Here is a 17,555-nt window from a genome sequence, read left to right on the forward strand (position 1 = left end):
CCCAGAAAGAGAGCGAGAGACTCCCTTTTTCTGCCAAGCGAGGACAGATACAGCCATCTAGGACCCAGGAGGCGGATGATGTCTTGATCTTGGATTTCGCAGCCTCCAGAACCATGAGAAAGAAATGTTGCCTAAGCCACCCGGTCTATGGTATCTTTGTTAGAGAAGCTCGACTGGACTAAGGCATACTCCGACTCTCTTAATCCTCACGACAACCCCGTGGTCTCCACTTTACAGACGAGTCAACGGAAGCACCAGAAGACTAAGTGGTTTCTCCTAAGATAAAAATGAAAGGAGCAGAGGCAGGGTTCAAACCCAAGCAGCCCAGCTCTACAGACCTCACTTTTAACTGCGACAGGCTACTTCCGCCTCTCTAAAAAGAAATACTCCACACGTTTTTAGGCAAGTTGCATAATCCAATCAATTCCATCCAGATTTGAGTGTGTGTATACTTCCTTCTTTTAAAAAGTTCCCTATTAAAGTAGTAAGAAGAGGGGAGTTCCCGTCATGGCTCAGTGGTTAACAAATCCAACTAGGAACTAGGAGGTTGCCGGTTTGATCCCTGGCTTTGCTCAGTGGGTTAAGGATCCAGCGTTGCCATGAGCTGTGTAGGTAGTAGATACGGCTCGGATCCTGTGTTGCTGTGATTGTGGTGTAGGCCTGCAGCTGTAGCTCTGATTTGACCCCTAGCCTGGGAACCTCCATATGCCACAGGAATGGCCTTAGAAAAGACAAAAAGACAAAAAATAAAAATAAATAAATAAATAAAGTACAGTAATAAGAAGAGGGAGGCAGAGAAACTAGTGAGGGGAGAGGGAATGGGGAGCTGGAAAAGGATACAGACCAGAAGAAGAGACAGGAGGAACTAAACAGAAATCACATCCCACAGAAATCAGATGACCCAAATGAGTATAGTTCCTCTCAATTCAGTTACTCTGGCTCCTTTAAATAATAATAATAATAATAATAATGAAGTTACCCATTCTATCTGAACTAGAAAAATAATGAGTTTATGATTAAAATATATCAAGCCTTAGTGGGGCAACACTAAGACTTATTTTGCATACGTGGTAACTTAGTACAGTGCTTGGGAAAATAACAGAGCTCAGTACACGTGTATTGAATTGAATTGAACTGAACTAAGACACATGTGACTTTTTAAAAAGCAAGAGACATGAAAATTCTATGCTCTCTTCAGCCTTGATTGGAATTTTTTGGTTTAGTTTGCACACTATAATTGTTACATTTGCTATTAAATGCCTTTTTTTCAAAAATTAAATACCTGTCACAGGTTATAACACAATCTGACAAAGGAAGGAACAGAAAATATAACAGTGGAAATTCTCAAGTCCCTTTGCTATGTTTAACGTGCCTGAACGAAAATTAATACAATGCTTTATAATTGTGGTTTTCAAACATTTTCTGTAACAGTAAAAACCAGATTTTTATATGCAATTCCATCTGAATCTCAATATTGTAGACAAAACTAATAGGAACAGGTTAGGGTGTTACTACCTAAAGCTGGGCTCCTGAGGAACCTCAGAGAGGCTCTGAGGATCCCTGAAATTTATTTTTAAAAACAAGTGCTGTACTAGTTTTCCTTAAATATCCATACCCACAAATCATCATTTCTAAATACTGGCCATTGTGCGAGAAGTGACTCCAAATAATATTTCATTAAGAATATTAACCCTCATTAAAACCACTGCCTCATTTCCTTCATCATCAGAAATACAGCTAGCCTTGACATTTCCCAAGAAGGGCCAGATTGGAGCCCAAAATAATGACAGTAATAAAAACAGATTTAAAATTACGCGTCAGGGGGTTCCTGTTGCAGCTCAGCACTTTAAAAAGCGTCTACAGTGTCCATGAGGATGCGAGTTTGACCCCTGCCCTCACCCAGTGGGTTAAAGATCTGGCATTGCCACAAGCTGTGGCTCGGATACTGCGATGCTGTGGCTGAGGGGAAGGCCTGCAGCTGCAGCTCAATTCAACCTCTAGCCTGGAACTTCCATCTGCCGCAGGTGAGGCTATAAAGACAAAAGAAAGGGAGGGAGGATAAACTTATAGTTAGGATATAACGCAATCTCTTATCCTAATCATTAAACAGTAGAGAATTTGGGCAAAGTAAAGTTCCTGTGACTTTTAAATCTTGTTTTAAATTAAATAAAAGCACCCCCTTTGACGCGATTACAAATTATCAAAAATAGGTATTTCACCTGTGGAGAGTCACAGACGCAGGAATATAAGGTTGTCGCCAAAAGGAAAACATCTTCTGAATGTCCACAAGCCTTCCCGCAGGTATCTCAAGTGATAAAGCAGGGGAAATGACACAAAAACTCCAATTATCAAAGCTCAAACAGAAAAGGCACAGAAACACAGAGATTCTATAAAAGGGGCATAAATGATATCTGGGCAAATACTATGTCAGTAAGCGCCTTAAATGCTTCCATATGAAAATTAATCGAAGGAGGCTCTAAACAATTTAAATGGACTATTGTTATGTTCATCAATCTGCAATCTGTACGCCAACTATGCCCACAACGGAATTGAAGAGGTTTATAATGTTAAAACATGTATTGCAGTTGAAATAAAAATAACAAGGATATCTATTCAGAAACCTCTAGAAGAACAAAAAAGGCACCATTACTTGGTATAAATTATCTACCACAATTGATCATCCGTGCAATGCCTTAAGAAACGATAAGCCCTAAAAATATGGGGTCAAATCTCACTGGTCTAAAAAAGAGAGGCTGCAGATTTTCAATGATATACACAATAACTTTTAAGACTTAAAAAGTCTTAGAACAAAAAACTCTGCATGCTGGAGAGACAGAAGAGACCATCCAAACTCCCCCTACCCAAGGGAACTGCTGGCTTTGATTGGCTGTCCTGCTGGCCTCTCATTGACAAGGCAGCAGCCTCATTCTTCTACTTAAAACCATAACTCATAGGAGTTCCCGTCGAAACGAATCTGACTAGGAGCCATGAGGTTGCGGGTTTGATCCCTGGCTTTGCTCAGTGGGTTAAGGATCTGGCATTGCCATCAGCTGTGGTGTAGGTTGCAGATGAGGCTCGGATCTGGCATTGTTGTGGCTGTGGTGCAGGCCAGCAGCTGTAGCTCTGATTAGACCCCCAGCCTGGGAACCTCCATATGCCACGGGTGCAGCCCTAAAAAGCAAAAACAAAAAACAAAAAACAGTAACTCACAGTAAAATCCAGCATCTTTACAAGGCCTCAGAACCTGCAGGACCAGGCACCCAGCAATTTCTCTGACTTCACCCCCTACCACATTCTCAAATTCCATCACCACCACCAGGGCATGCCAGGGCAGCCATTCATGCCCCTTTGCCATTCCTTCAACGCCAAGCACATGCTCCCCTCAGGGCCTTTGTACTTCCTGCTCCCTCTGCCTGGAACATTCTCTCACCTCATCAATAGAGAGCATATTCCATCATATAAAGTCATCTTTGTTTTTCTATAAGGCAAAGAAAAACTCACCATGAAAAGCAATTTTTTTACAGTAAACTTGACCTTCTTTGAAGTTTTCAAGAGGAAAGATCAAACCTTTGTTTCTCTTTACATTGATTAAAGGTTCTATTGCAATCAGAAGAAGTAACTCCTTCTCTGCTTTCTTTGACTCTGGATCATCCTGCCTCTAAGAAAAGCATAGCCCACAAGTTAATTAGTAATGCCATGTCATCTTAATCAGATAAAAACAAAGGAATCACTCTGCACATATTACCTGGAGAAAATCAATAAGCTGCCCAGCTGAAGATTCAAATAAACTCCATTCCTCGTAAGTAAAAGCTAATTTTATAAACTTCACAGCAGCATCCACAGAAACAACATTTTTTCTTTGTATAATAAGTGGCAGAAGAGATGATTTTGGAAAATCAAGCGTCCCTTCTGCACCAGTGTTTGATGCTAGAAAAAGCAAGAGAGATTTGAATGTTAATTGTGCCAAGAAATATTTACTGAATATTAAATATCAGACACTGGCAGGTACCAGGTAAATGACAAAGAAGCAAACACAACCCCTGCCTTCACAGAGCTTACACACTGGTCGAGGAAACAAGAGATCTTAGTGGGCAAATACAGGTGCTGTGGGGACAAAGAAGGGTATCAAACACAGGTTTAGGGTAGGCGGTTGGTCAGAGAAAGCTACCCCAGAGGAGGGACTTATGGGATCTCAAAAACAGAGCCTTAGCAGGAGTTAACCAGCCGAATAGGCAGCTGGATATTACAGATGGAAAGCTCAGAAAACGAGCTCTAAAACAGGGATGTAGCTTCCGAGTCCTCATTGCATAGCCACACTAAAGGGTCGCATCAGCCGTGGCCAGGGACAGCTGCCTGGGACGGAAGAGCCAGGAACCCCCCACCAGGAAGAGAAGGGCAGGGGTGGAAAAGGCTGCAAAGCAGAGGGTTTAAAGAGCAAGGAGTAGCCAACAGCAGCAACCACTACTGAGAGCAGAGGAAGAAAGAAAAGCACTCACTGAAAAGTGACTTTCAAACTGTACCGATAAGGAGGTGGTCCAGGACATCCTCTGTCCCTAATAGAAGACTGCCAAGTACAAGCAGGACGGGAAGAAATCAGGGCAGTGAAAAAAGACGATTCCTTCAATAAATCGGACGATAACAAGGGGAAGCAATACAGGGAGGAAGCTGGGCAAGGGATGAGGGGGCGGTTTGCAGAGACGGGTCTCAAAGACCTAAAGAGGAGAAGGAGTGTCCCTTCTATTTCAGTGAGAGAGGGGAAAGGACAGGCACGTGTGAAGGGGAATTTTCAGGTGTGGGTGAAGGAAGTCAAGGGAAATCTCATCTGAGATCCCGTATCTTCCTTGGGAGGAAAAGATGAGCCCAAATTGTCACCCAGAGGCTCCCAACCCTCAATGGACACGCATGCACACATGCGTGCGCGCACACACCCTAAGCTCACTCGGAGGCACACAAGTTAGGGTCTAGGATTTTACCCCTCCTTCCAGGTAGACACTGTCAGCTGTTCAAGGCAAAGGAAGGTAGGCTTATGAGGAATTAAAATTGAAGCACAAACACCTTGAAACAAAGAGCACAAAGGAAAACATCCTTCACCAGAGGAAACAGGACACAGAGTGAACAACAAGGCAAGCTTAGTAAGTGTTCTCCCAAGGAAATAAGACAGGATATGAGAAACGAAGCAAGAATAAACTTCTGTGAGAAAGAATCAAATGGAGACTAAGTATAAAATATTTTATTTTTGAAACAAAGAATTCAATAAATGGATGGAAGAGAAGGGCAAAAAAATCAAAGAACAAATTAATGACCTGAAAACTCAGATTGAGGAACCTTCCCAGAAGGCAAGAGAAATACAGAGATTAAAATAAAATATATTAAGCTATGGAGAGTGACGGTGTTAATATCTGTTGGTTGGGATCTTCAGGGAATTTTTAAAAGTAAACATAAGGGGAGTTCCCACTGTGGCTCAGCAGTAACAAACCCAACTAGTAACCATGAGGACGCGGGTTCAATCCCTGGCCTCACTCAGTGGGTTAAAGGATCCGGTGTGGCTGTGAGCTGTGGTGTAGATCGCAGATGTGGCTCAGATCTGGTGTCACTGTGGCTGTGGTGTAGGCCGGCAGCTGCAGCTCCCATTCGACCCGCAGCCTGGGAACCTCCATATACCAGGGGTGCAGCCCTAATAAAGCAAAAAAAAAAATTTTTTTTGTTATTCATGTTCTACCATAAAATATTATTTGAACAACTTATTTACTGATGAGTAGTTCTCGTCCTGCTATAAACAGTTCTGAGACAACATCACGAACTTCTACTTCTTCTGTAACAACGGGCCCAGTTTGCAGGGTTCGCCGATTTGAATCAGAAAGAGCTTCCAAGACGGCCAGAAATCGGGACGCAGTGCTATCAAACATCTCATCCAACAGCCGTTCTGTGACAGTACGGGGCCACTGCAGCTGGAATTAAAAAATACAGCTCGTTTTGTTAAAATCTACAATGTTTGACATTATAAGGCAAAGATAAGTAGGTGTGCGTCGTTAATGCTAAAAGAAAGAATGGCTGGTCTATCCACAAGACGGCTGCTTTGTAGTTTTCGATTTTTTTTTTTTTTTTTTCTTTTTCGGCTGCACCTGTGGCGTAGGGAAGTTCCCAGGACAGGGATCATATCTGATCCTCAGCTGCAACCTACACCACAGCTGTGGCCATGCCAGGTCCTTAAGCCACTGCACCATAGTGGGAACTCTGGTTTTTGTTTCTTGAGCTGGAGACTGTTAGAGCCTCATGCGAATCCCAGCCACTCTCCCTGTGTCAGCCCAGAATGATTCCACAAGGGTCTGCCTCCACCCTTTACTCTCCTCTCTGACTAATGACTTATTCCCTGTACTCGGATTACCAGGAAGTAAGAAAGGGAGCGCTAGGTGACTTTTCCAGAAGGCATGGCCAGTTAGAGGACACCCATCACCTTCTCCACGGCTCCCTTGCTTCTTTCCTCTTCCTGGGGCAAAGGCAGAGAAGCAAAAGCAGGGATAAAGATAGGTCAAGTGACATGGTTTTTGTTTTGTTTTGTTTTGTTTTTCTGGGTTAGGTGTTTTTTTTTTTTTTTTTTTTTGTCTTTTTGTCTTTTTAGGGCCGTACCCATGGCATATGGAGGTTCCCAGGCTAGGGGTCCAATCAGAGCTGTAGCCACCAGCCTATGCCAGAGCCACAGCAATGCAGGATCCAGGCCGCATCTGCGACCTCCACCACAGCTCACAGCAATGCCAGATCCTTAACCCAATGAGCAAGGCCAGGGATCAAACCTCTGTCTTCATGGATGCTAGTCAGGTTCATTAACCACAGAGCCACAATGGGAACTCAGTCAACTGACACAGTAAAAACCTCAATAAAGCTTTTATTTATGCCCCGCCCTCTCTTGCATTATAAATAGAGGAAAGAGTTTATTCTAAGATGTTTGCTATAGGTTAAAACAGAGCTTTAAAAATTCTACATATATATAAAATTATACATGTATGTGTGTGTGTATACTTTTATTTTTTTGGCCGCACCTGCAGCACACAGAATCTACTGAGCCAGGGATCGGGCCTAAGCCACAGTAGTGAGAACACCAAATCCTTAACCACTAGCCACCAGGGAACGCCTAAAAATTATATTTAAATAGCATAATAAACTTTCTTTTTTTTTTTTTTTTTTTTTTTTTTTTTTGTTGTTGTTGTTGCTATTTCTTGGGCCGCTCCCTCGGCATTATTGTTGTTGTTGCTATTTCTTGGGCCGCTCCCGCGGCATATGGAGGTTCCCAGGCTAGGGGTTGAATCGGAGCTGTAGCCACCGGCCTACGCCAGAGCCACAGCAACGCGGGATCCGAGCCGCGTCTGCAACCTACACCACAGCTCACGGCAACGCCGGATCGTTAACCCACTGAGCAAGGGCAGGGACCGAACCCGCAACCTCATGGTTCCTAGTCGGATTCGTTAACCACTGCGCCACGACGGGAACTCCCCATAATAAACTTTCTAATAATTCGAAGTACTCAAAATGAAATGGCAGAACCCAAAGAGAGTTCAATGAAATTGTTTTTTAAAACATCATAAAAAACTAGCAAAAAGTAAACTAGAATATTTATCAGAGCTATAGATGAATAATAATAAGCAAGAGATTTAAAAATATAAATATTTTAAAGATCTATAAAAAAGATTTAAAGTTAAAGCAATAAAAACACACTGGAATGTCTATAAAAACAATGAGCCCATTCAGAAACAATTTAAAAATTAAAATCTCTATTAGATAAATGGTCAGATTATAAAGATAATTCACCAAAAAAAATATAAAGAATAAACGCAAATATAAGGAAAAGCTGGATCAAAGAAATAAAGTTAAATAAGCCATTTTATGAAAACTGAATTATTAAAAAATAGAGAATATCAAAATGATAAAAGCTTGTGGTAGACTTTCCATCATGGCTCAGCGGTTAATGAACCTGACTGGCATCCCTGAAGACACAGCTTTGATGCCTGGCCTCAGTCAGTGGGTTAAGGATCCGGCGTTGCCGTGAGCTGTGGTGTAGGTCACAGATGTGGCTCGGATTCCATGTTGCTATGGCCCTAGCGTAGGCTGGCAGCTACAGCTCCAATTGGACCCCAAGCCTGGGAATCTTCATATGCCACAGGTGCGGCCCAAAAAAGAGAAAGCCAAAAAAAAAAAAGCTGTGGTAAAATTGGTACATGCAAGTTGTCACCCTGGAGTACTTATTTTGGAAATCAATTTGGCAAATATATGACAAGAGAAATGAGAGTGTATCTTTATTCAAATCCTACACCTTGAATTTTATCCAGAAAGTAAAAGAAAAAATAGGGAGTTCCCGTCATGGGTCAGTGGTAATGAGCCCAACTAGCATCCACGAGGGCATGGGTTCAATCCCCGGTCTCGCTCAGTGGGTTAAGGATCCAACATTGCCATGAGCTGTGGTGTAGGTTGCAGACACAGCTTGGATCTGGGTGTTTCTGTGGCTGTGGTGTAAGCCAACAGCTACAGTTCCAATGTGACCCCTAGATGGGGAACTTCCATGTGCTGCAAGTGAGGTCCCCCCCTCAAAAAAAAATAAAAGAGAGACAAAAATAAATAAATAAATAAATAAATAAATAGTACACTTGAGGGTATTGACTACATCAATATTGATAATAGCAAAGAACTGAAAAAACAACTAATACTTTTCATTAGGAGTTCCCATTGTGGCTCAGTGGGTTAAGAACCCAACACTCTCTCTATGAGGATGCAGGTTCCACTCCTGGCCTTGCTCAGTGGGTTAAGGATCTGACCTTGCTGCAAGCTGCAGTGTAGGTCACAGATATGGCTCAGATCCAGTGTTGCTGTGGCTGTGGCACAGGCCACAGCTACAGCTCCAATTCGGCCCTTGGCCTAGGAATTTCCATATGCTGTGGGTTTAGCCATAAAAAGAAAAAAAAAAATGTATTGGACAGAGAGTTCCCTGTCAGTTAAAGAACTCAGTTTCAGCACTGTGATGGCTCTGGTCACTGCTGTGGCTCAGATTTGATCCCTGGCCCAGGAGTCATGCTGTGGGCACGGCCTAAAAAAAGCATTAGACAAATTCTGGTATACACACTGCACAGAGTATACCAGCCCATCTTTGTAAATGTCAGGACGGATGAGAAGCTGAATGACACGACCCTTTCGGTCCGTTCCAGCCCTAAATCCCATGGCTTCCGGGACACATAAACCAGGAGATGTATTATGTTGAGTCCCCAACGCAATATACCTGCCCCAGTCAAACTCAGTTTCTCACTGTCCACCGAATGCCTTTGCTTCCTTCGCCTTCCAAGCTGTGATCATGCACCTGTCCTTTACTGAGAACATTTCCCTTTTTCTCCCTGTCTAGTCAAATTCTGCCTATTATTCCAAAGCTGTTCAAAAAAGGGCAGAACTGGAGTTCCCATTGTGGCTCAGCAGTTAATGAACCTGACTAGCATCCATGAGGGTGCAGGTTCGATCCCTGGGCTTGCTCAGTGGGTTAAGGATCTGGCGTTGCCGTGAGCTATGGTGTAGGTCACAGATAAGGCTCAGATCCTGTGTTGCTGTGGCTCTAGTGTAGGGTGGGAGCTACAGCTCCAATTTGACCCCTGGCCTGAGAACCTCCATATGACGCAGGTGCAGCCCTAAAAAGATAGGAAAAAAAAAAAAAAAAAAAAAAAAAGAACTGCAACTTTGTCTTGTCTTTTTTTTTTTGGCTACGTCTGTGGCATATGGAAATCCCCAGGCCAGGGATCGAACCTGCACCACAGCAGTGACCCAAGCTGCTGTAGTGACACTGGATCCTTAACTCTCACAAGATAATTCCAACTTTGTCTTTTCTATGTGTCACCTCTTTTGGACCACAGTAAGCCTTTGATGCAGGGCTGTTAAATGAATAAATAAAAAATAAATAACAGTAGTACCTCCCACTAAACAGTCAATCATCAGAAGTCTGAATTAGTGGTCCTATAAAACCATCCTTTGAAAATCAAAATGATTTTACGGTGACTTAACAACTGATTTAAAAACTCGGAATTTTTTTTCTTTTTACAGCCACACCTGCAGCACATGAAAGTTCTCAAGCCAGGGATTGAATTCGAGCTGCAGCTGAGGCCTACACCACAGCCACAGCAATGCCATGTCTACAACCTAGCCCACAGCTCAGAGCAACCTCAGATCCTTAACCCACTGAATGAGGCCAGGGATCCAATCCACATCCTTACGGACACTACACTGAGGTCTTAACCGGCTGGACCATAACAGGAACTCCAGAAATTTTTTTATAAAATAGATGTAACTGGAGTTCCTGTCGTGGCGCAGTGGTTAACGAATCTGACTAGGAACCATGAGGTTGCGGGTTCGATCCCTGCCCTTGCTCAGTGGGTTAACGATCCGGCGTTGCCGTGAGCTGTGGTGTAGGTTGCGGACACGGCTCAGATCCCGCATTGCTGTGGCTCTGGCGTAGGCCGGTGGCTACAGCTCCGATTCAACCCCTAGCCTGGGAACCTCCATATGCCGCGGGAGCGGCCCAAGAAATAGCAAAAAATAAAATAAAATAGATGTAATGCATATCGAAAGGTCTTTTATAGGAACATAATAAAGTTATTTCATAAATATAAAGCAGGACCTTCTGCAAAATCGGTCCCCGGCTTGCTAATGAATACTATAGTATTACTACTTATCAATGCCAGACACAGACAGTTCAATAGCTCATCCAGGGAATTATCCAAAATTTAGCAAGTTACCACCCCCACCATTGGTCAGTAAGGACGTGATTTAAAAGGATGCATAAATGGTACACCTGGGCTCAGTAGTCAATATATAACAGAGACATTAAGTAGCAATAGAAAGCTACCATGTCCAAATAATATTTTTATGTAAAAACTATGATTTGTTTAAAAGGGAAAAAAAAGTGAATTCCTCTCAAATGTTCTAAGAAGAAATTGAGGAAAGAGAACAGCTGGCACTGGGGTAGTGAGAATACACTGCGCTAAAGACCTGGGTTCTGGTTCCAGGGCCGCCAGCAGCTGGTTTAAATCTGGGCTTTGTTTTCCCACCTGCAATAGAAAAGGACCAAACCAAATGATTTCTAAAATCCCCTTCAGGTTCTGAGATCCTGCAACTCTTCTGTTAGAAACTGCTCCTCGGAGTTTCCATCTGGCTCAGCGGTTAACAAACCCGACCAGGATCCATGAGGATGCGGGTTCCTGGGCTCACTCGGCGTTTAAGGACCTGGTGTTGCTGAGGAGCAGCTGCAGCTTGGATCCTGCGACGCTGTGGCTGTGGCGCAGGCCGGCAGCTGCAGCTCTGATTGGACCCCTAGCCTGGGAACCTCCGTCTGCTGCAGGAACAGCCCTTAAAACCAAAAAGAAAAAGAGAAAAGAAAGAAACTGCCCTTCTTCTTCTCCCTCATTTTCATTTTCAGGGGCTACAAAGAAGCTCATAGAAGAGAATGCCTAGACTAGCCAAGGAGCAGTTTGAAGAGTACAGAGCTGGGACTTAAGGACCACTGAGATTCAGGACAGCCACCTGTGAGACGGTGGGAGAAGGAAAAAGGCAGAAGGGAGAAAGGGCAGAGCATCCCACGGGCATAACTGTGCCCGACTCCCCTCCCTGCGAGCACTCCCTGCTCCACGGGGGCTGTGTGAGTCCTGCCAGGTAAGAGGACCCTGCTGTCACCTCCATCCTGGGCGTCACTGCCCGTAAGAGGGCGCCCTGAGCCCCCTTAGGTCTCTTCTGGCAGAACAACCAACAGCTTTCTCAATGAGGGCTGCTCTTCAGTCTGGCCCTTGAGCATCAGTCATGAGCAGAGCCCTGTTCACTGGAATATCGTTGATGCCGGTGAGAAATAAACTGTTTTTTAAGCCACCGAGATATGGGAGTTTGTTGCTCCAGTATAACTTAGATCCTAAATGCTCCCAAAGGTGAAACCGGAAGCTGCTAAGAAAAGGTGCCTCCACCTCCTCTCTGCTCTCAGCACCTTCCAAGCTGACACCGAAGGAGCAAAGACAAAGGGAGACCGAAGCACTTGCACCTTTCCTGGGCTCTTCTTCAGCTTCTTTCCCTTTATTTTTTTATTTTTGATGTCTTGATTTTAGGGCCACACCCACAGCATATGGACGTTTCCCAGGCTAGCAGTCTAATCAGAGCCACAGGTGCCAGCCTATGTCACAGCTACAGCAACGTGGGACCCGAGCCACGTCTGTGACCTACCCCACAGTTCACTGCAACACCGGATCCTAAACCCACTGAATGAGACCAGGGCTCGAACCCATGTCCTCGTGGATACTAGTTGGGTTTGTCAGTGCTGAGCCACAATAGGAACTTCCAGCCTCTTGGCCTCTGACATCACAAAACCGAGACTGCACCGAAAGACAAAGAGGTATCGGGCGAAGGCACCGCAGAGAGTCTGAAATGGAGAAGTTGTTCTGGAACTTACGGTCTGTGCTTCCCTTAGGTTAACTCTTATCTTTGGTCTAAAGAGACTTTTGTTTTTTCTTCGAGATTCAAACACTCCTCTTTTGAAGATCATGACTGCCATCTGCCTCAAAGAGAAGAATTACATGACATAACCATGGCATGAGCCTCTCAACCGCTAATACAAAGTACTTCATCGACTGTGGAGTACAGTAAATTTCCTTTATTTCATGCATTTTTTATACCTTTATCGCGGCCTCTCTGTAACATCTTCTGGACTCCTCCTGCGATGGTGAGGAACTCATTAATTCCAGTTGCCTTAACTCATCAATTTTAGCTAAAGCACGCCGAGCAAACGCCTATATGCAATGAAAATAAATTCAAGTCCTAATAAGTGAGAGTATAGTGATTAAAAATGTATCAAGACAGAATGTTTTATTCTCCCAGACATTCGATTTAATTGCTGAATTAAACTCGAGGCTGATACGGACTCTTTAGAACACACTTGCTGTCCCATCTATCAATTTCCTAGAAGCACCACTAAGCTCAGAAAATCTAATGTTGGCAAAATGTCTGCTATACCAACTTTGCGAATTAAGAAATTCAGGAAAGTAGGCTTCTGAGTTAAACAGGAGCTTCATATATTTGATCACTTCCTTGGCACCAGAACACACACAGCCTCCTCAGGCCTCTTCTCAAATTCTCACCTTTTCTCCCAAAACAAGCCGTATTATCGATTCAGCTGTTCACACCGTCCACGAAATTGTGAGGTCTTTAAAGGGACTTATTCATTTCTGGATTTCCAGTAGCCAACATATAGGAAGCATTTTTTTATAGCTGCACCCACAGCATATAGAAGTTCCTGGGTCAGGGGTTGAATCTGAGCCACAGCTGTGACCTACACTGGATCTTTTAACCCACTTCTCAAGGCCGGGGGAGTTGCTGCAGTTATAGTCTTAACCATGCTACAGTGGGAACTCCAGGGAGTATTAACATCTGAGGAAAGGAAAGAGGTAATCTTGCTTATTTAATCTGAACGCCATTATTACAATTCTCTAGAGATACCAGCAAAAAAAGCTCAGTGCATGTAACTTATTTTACTGGTTCTCTGAAGTATTATAATTTCTCATTTTTCACGAAGATGCTTTTGGAACACAACAGTAACATACATAAAGGGTTAAATTTTCCAGTGAGAAAAAAATTCCAGTAGGAATCAAATGGTCAAAATCCTATACACATTCCAGTCCCTGATACATTGAATAATAAATAAATAAATTGAATAAATAAATAAACCAAGACACTAAAATTAACTATACATATATGGTGGATAGTTTCTAGAATGTATCCTAGGCTAAAAAACATATTGCACGAGAGCTGTATGAAGCTATTTCCCTGCTGAAATCCAGCCCACACTGCACCCAACAAGCTATGCATACCAGTGCAGGGATATCTTGGCCCAAAGGAAGGGGCGCCCATTGCTAATTCTCACCAAGCTCCCTTCCACTGATAAGCCAAGAACCATATACCGTAGAGAGGGTGCTTGTTTTCATCCACACAGAGATATGGGATAGGTCAGGAGAAGCCCTGACCAGTTAAGTTATATTTCAGGTTCTCAATCAAAAAGATATACAGGAGAAGAAAAAAAAAAAAGAAATAAAGTGAAATAAATAAATGACAGCTAGAAGAAGAGCAAAGCAAGACAGGTGCACAGCAGGCAGTGTGGAGTACAAAACTGAATAGGTAAGGAAAGCGGCTTGCACACAAGAATACAATGAAGAAGGGAAGACACCAGAAACCTTATTCAGGGGTAGGAGTGAAGAGAGAACAAAGAGGAGTTCCCATCGTGGCACAGTGGTTAACGAATCTGACTAGGAACCATGAGGTTGTGGGTTCGATCCCTGCCCTTGCTCAGTGGGTTAAGGATCCGGTGTTGCTGTGAGCTGTGGTGTAGGTTGCAGATGCAGCTCGGATCCGGCGTTGCTGTGGCTCTGGCGTAGGCCGGCGGCTACAGCTCCGATTCAATCCCTAGCCTGGGAACCTCCATATGCCAATGGAGTGGCCCAAGAAATAGCAAAAAAAAAAAAAAAAAAAAAAAAAAAAGAATTAGCAGGTCCAGAGTTCCCATCATGGCTCAGTGTTAACGAATCCGACTAGGAACCATGAGGTTGCGGGTTTGATCCCTGGCCTTGCTCAGTGGGCTGAGGATCCAGTGCTGCCGTGAGCTGTGGTGTAGGTTGCAGACACAGCTTGGATCCCGTGTTGCTGTGGCACTGGCGTAGGCTGGCGGCTACAGCTCCAATTAGACCTCTAGCCTGGGAATCTCCATGTGCCACAGGTGCAGCCCTATAAAGCCAAAAAAAAAAGACAAAAAACGACAAACAAGACAAAAAGACAAAAAAACGAAAACAAACAAAAAAAGAGACAGAGAGAACAAAGAGGGAGACGGAGGAGTTCTCCGGTGGCTCAGCAGGTTAAGGATCTAGCACTGTCGCTACTGTGGCTCAGGTTCCTGCTATGGTTGGGTTCGATCCCTGGCCCAGGAACTTCAAACGCCATGAGAGAGGCCCAAAATAAGAAATAAAAATAAAAAGCAAGGACGCAGAAAGTAAAGTGAGAGACCAGCAGAATGGAGACACCAAGCCAATTTCTGCAATAAAGCCTGGGACTCTGTCTTTGCTTCCCTGAAACTCTTTGGGGTTTTGTTTGTTTCTTTGCTTGCTTGCTTTCTTGTCACCTGTCCAAAGAATACACTGAAGCTGAACACATCACCCATTTAAATCCTGGCGGCCTCAGACGTCGAGAGTCACATACCTCTCCGTGGACACCCGCGTGGCAGTCATAGTAGCACTGGCAGACGGCGGTGTAGAGGCTGGCTCTCCACGTCAGGTACCTGACGGCCAGGAGTGGCACCGAGGACTCCATACACATACTTGCCCACAGGAGATATTCCAAGGCCTGACACAGAAAGGGCACAACCGAGTGTCTTTTCATTTCAAGCCATTAATGCTGATCTTCACTTAAGAGAATCGAGTTATAAGTGATGAGCGCAAACTGCTGACCCCACACCAAAAACACCGCAAACAATAAGGTGATTTAAAAACAAGCGTTTCAGTGGTTATTGAATCTGACTGGTATCCATGAGGATGCAGATTCGATCCCTGGCCTCGCTCAGTGGGTCAAGGATCCACCACTGCTGTGAGCTGTGGTGTAGACCCAGTGTTGCTGTGGCTGTGGTGTAGGCCAGCAGCTGTAGTTCTGATTCGACCCCTGGCCTGGGAACCTCCATGTGCCGTGGGGGTGGCCCTAAAGAGACAAAAAAATAAACAATAAAAATAAAAAACAAGCGTTTGAATGTAAAAGAGTAACTTTGAGAACTCAAGATCTCAAGTGAGTCGTTTTAGAATGTCTTCCTTCTTAGCTGCCCGAGTCCTGTGAACTCAGCTTATTGTGCTTAACATTTACCAAGTGTCAACAGCAGCCTAGGAGCTAATTCCAACAAGGCCATTGTTCTTAGCTGGCCTGGAACCAATTACTATTCTGAACTAAACTGGTATAGCAGGGTAGGAAAAATGGAAACGGCCTATAAACTGGGGCCTCTGATACTTAGAGGAAAACAGTCCAAGACTGGAATCAAAAAGATCTAAGCTTCACTGGATCCTTAACCCACTGAGTGAGGCCAGGGATCCCACCCTCATCCTCGTGGGTACTAGTCAGGTTCGTTGCCTCTGAGCCACGATGGGAACTCTGGGACATTCAGGTCTTATGAAGAACATTTTCACTTTTTTAAGTTTTTTGCTTTTGTGTTTAGGGCCGCACCCACGGCCTATGGAGGTTCCCAGGCTAGGGGTCCAATTGGAGCTACAGCTGCCAGCTTATGCCACAGCCACAGCCACAGCATCTCGGGTCCGAGCCACGTCTGCAGCCTGCACCACAACTCACGGCAACACCCGATGCCCAACCCACTGAGCAAGGCCAGGGATAGAACCTGCATCCTCAAGGTTCCTAGTCGGATTCATATCCGCTGTGCCACGACAGAAACTCCTAAAGAATATTTTTAGTTTTAATTTTTAATTACTGAGATAATTTATCAGTTTTTATGGAGGATTTCAGACCTCAGAGACTTGTGAGCTGTGGTGGAGGTAGCAGATGAGGCTCAGATCCCGAGTTGCTGTGGCTGTGGCATAGGCTGGCAGCTGCAGCTCAGATCTGACTCCTGGCCTGCGAATTTCCATGTGCCTCGGGTGCAGCCCTAAAAAGCAACAACAACAACAAAAGGCTACCTTAATTGATATTGACAATGAAAATATATGAGGGTAACATTAAAAAATACTGAGTGTCCTAAAAAGCCCTGAAGAATAGTATCTCATATTTCCCTTAAAAAGTTTTTCAATTATCCCTTTCTATTTACCTGAGGAAAAACCCATTGATAATACGTTAACTATAATTTACGAATAAATAATTATCAAGACCCAGGCTGCCCTATCACCTAAGAATTGACTTGGAAAGTCACCCACCTGCAGAGTCTATGCTCATCTGAGAAAAAAATGTCCATCCGTAAGATGATATTTTAGGGATTTACTTGCACTAGCTAGCTACTGTTGCCTCAAAGAATCATTTTTCCTTGAATATAAAGTCGCTAAAAACTTAACTTTGCTTTTTTATTTGGTACTTTTGAAAGACTAAATTGAAACACAAAGAGTTATTAAGTCTGGATAGAAAAATATTTAGATTAAATGTCATGCTCACATTCAAGAATCATTGTAATTGGTCCATTAAACAGCAGCACTGCAGTGAGATCCAGATTTTTATTTGCTTCATTACTTAAAACTAAATAGCAGTTATTATCTATACTGCAACGGTTAAAGACTCTACTGTTTACATTGTTAATGTTGAAATTTAGCTCTGTATCAACTCATTGACAATTTCTTCTATTTAATATTGATTAAGTGATAGATGATAGTTTAGCTGAATTCTCTACTTTTATGTCAATTTTTTAAAAGGAAATTTGGAAAAAATCCAATGAAGAAGATGTTTACATCCACAGAACAGAAACAGACTCACAGACAGAGAGAACAGACTTGTGGATGCCCAGGGGAAGGCAGGAAGGATTGGGATGGACCAGG

General features: G+C 43.6%; 1 protein-coding gene across 14 annotated transcripts in view; it reads right to left on the reverse strand.

Moving 5' to 3' along the window:
- Window positions 1-17,555, reverse strand: part of CFAP54 (cilia and flagella associated protein 54) — a 312,009-nt gene that overhangs the window by 265,025 nt on the left and 29,429 nt on the right. For 12 of the 14 annotated variants that reach the window (XR_014804323.1, XR_014804322.1, XR_014804320.1 and 9 more), the window contains 7 exons: window positions 15,244-15,387; window positions 12,678-12,791; window positions 12,455-12,556; window positions 5,750-5,948; window positions 3,746-3,927; window positions 3,502-3,658; window positions 2,220-2,305 (listed from right to left, as the gene is read on the reverse strand). Coding sequence is in view for 8 of the 14 variants with exons in the window: in XM_084957512.1 (XP_084813638.1) it covers window positions 2,220-2,305; window positions 3,502-3,658; window positions 3,746-3,927; window positions 5,750-5,948; window positions 12,455-12,556; window positions 12,678-12,791; window positions 15,244-15,387 (984 nt within the window). In the remaining 6 variants the exon portion in view is untranslated. Of the gene's footprint in view, window positions 1-2,219; window positions 2,306-3,501; window positions 3,659-3,745; window positions 3,928-5,749; window positions 5,949-12,454; window positions 12,557-12,677; window positions 12,792-13,139; window positions 13,429-15,243; window positions 15,388-17,555 lie in introns of those variants that run through there. The other 2 variants (XM_084957518.1, XM_084957520.1) reach the window with 2 other exon arrangements.

Source organism: Sus scrofa, chromosome 5 (assembly GCF_054392235.1).
Source record: "Sus scrofa isolate SSC_HxYL_T2T_F1_AM1 chromosome 5, Sscrofa_HxYL_maternal_Yorkshire_Landrace_v2.0, whole genome shotgun sequence".
NCBI lineage: Eukaryota > Metazoa > Chordata > Mammalia > Artiodactyla > Suidae > Sus > Sus scrofa.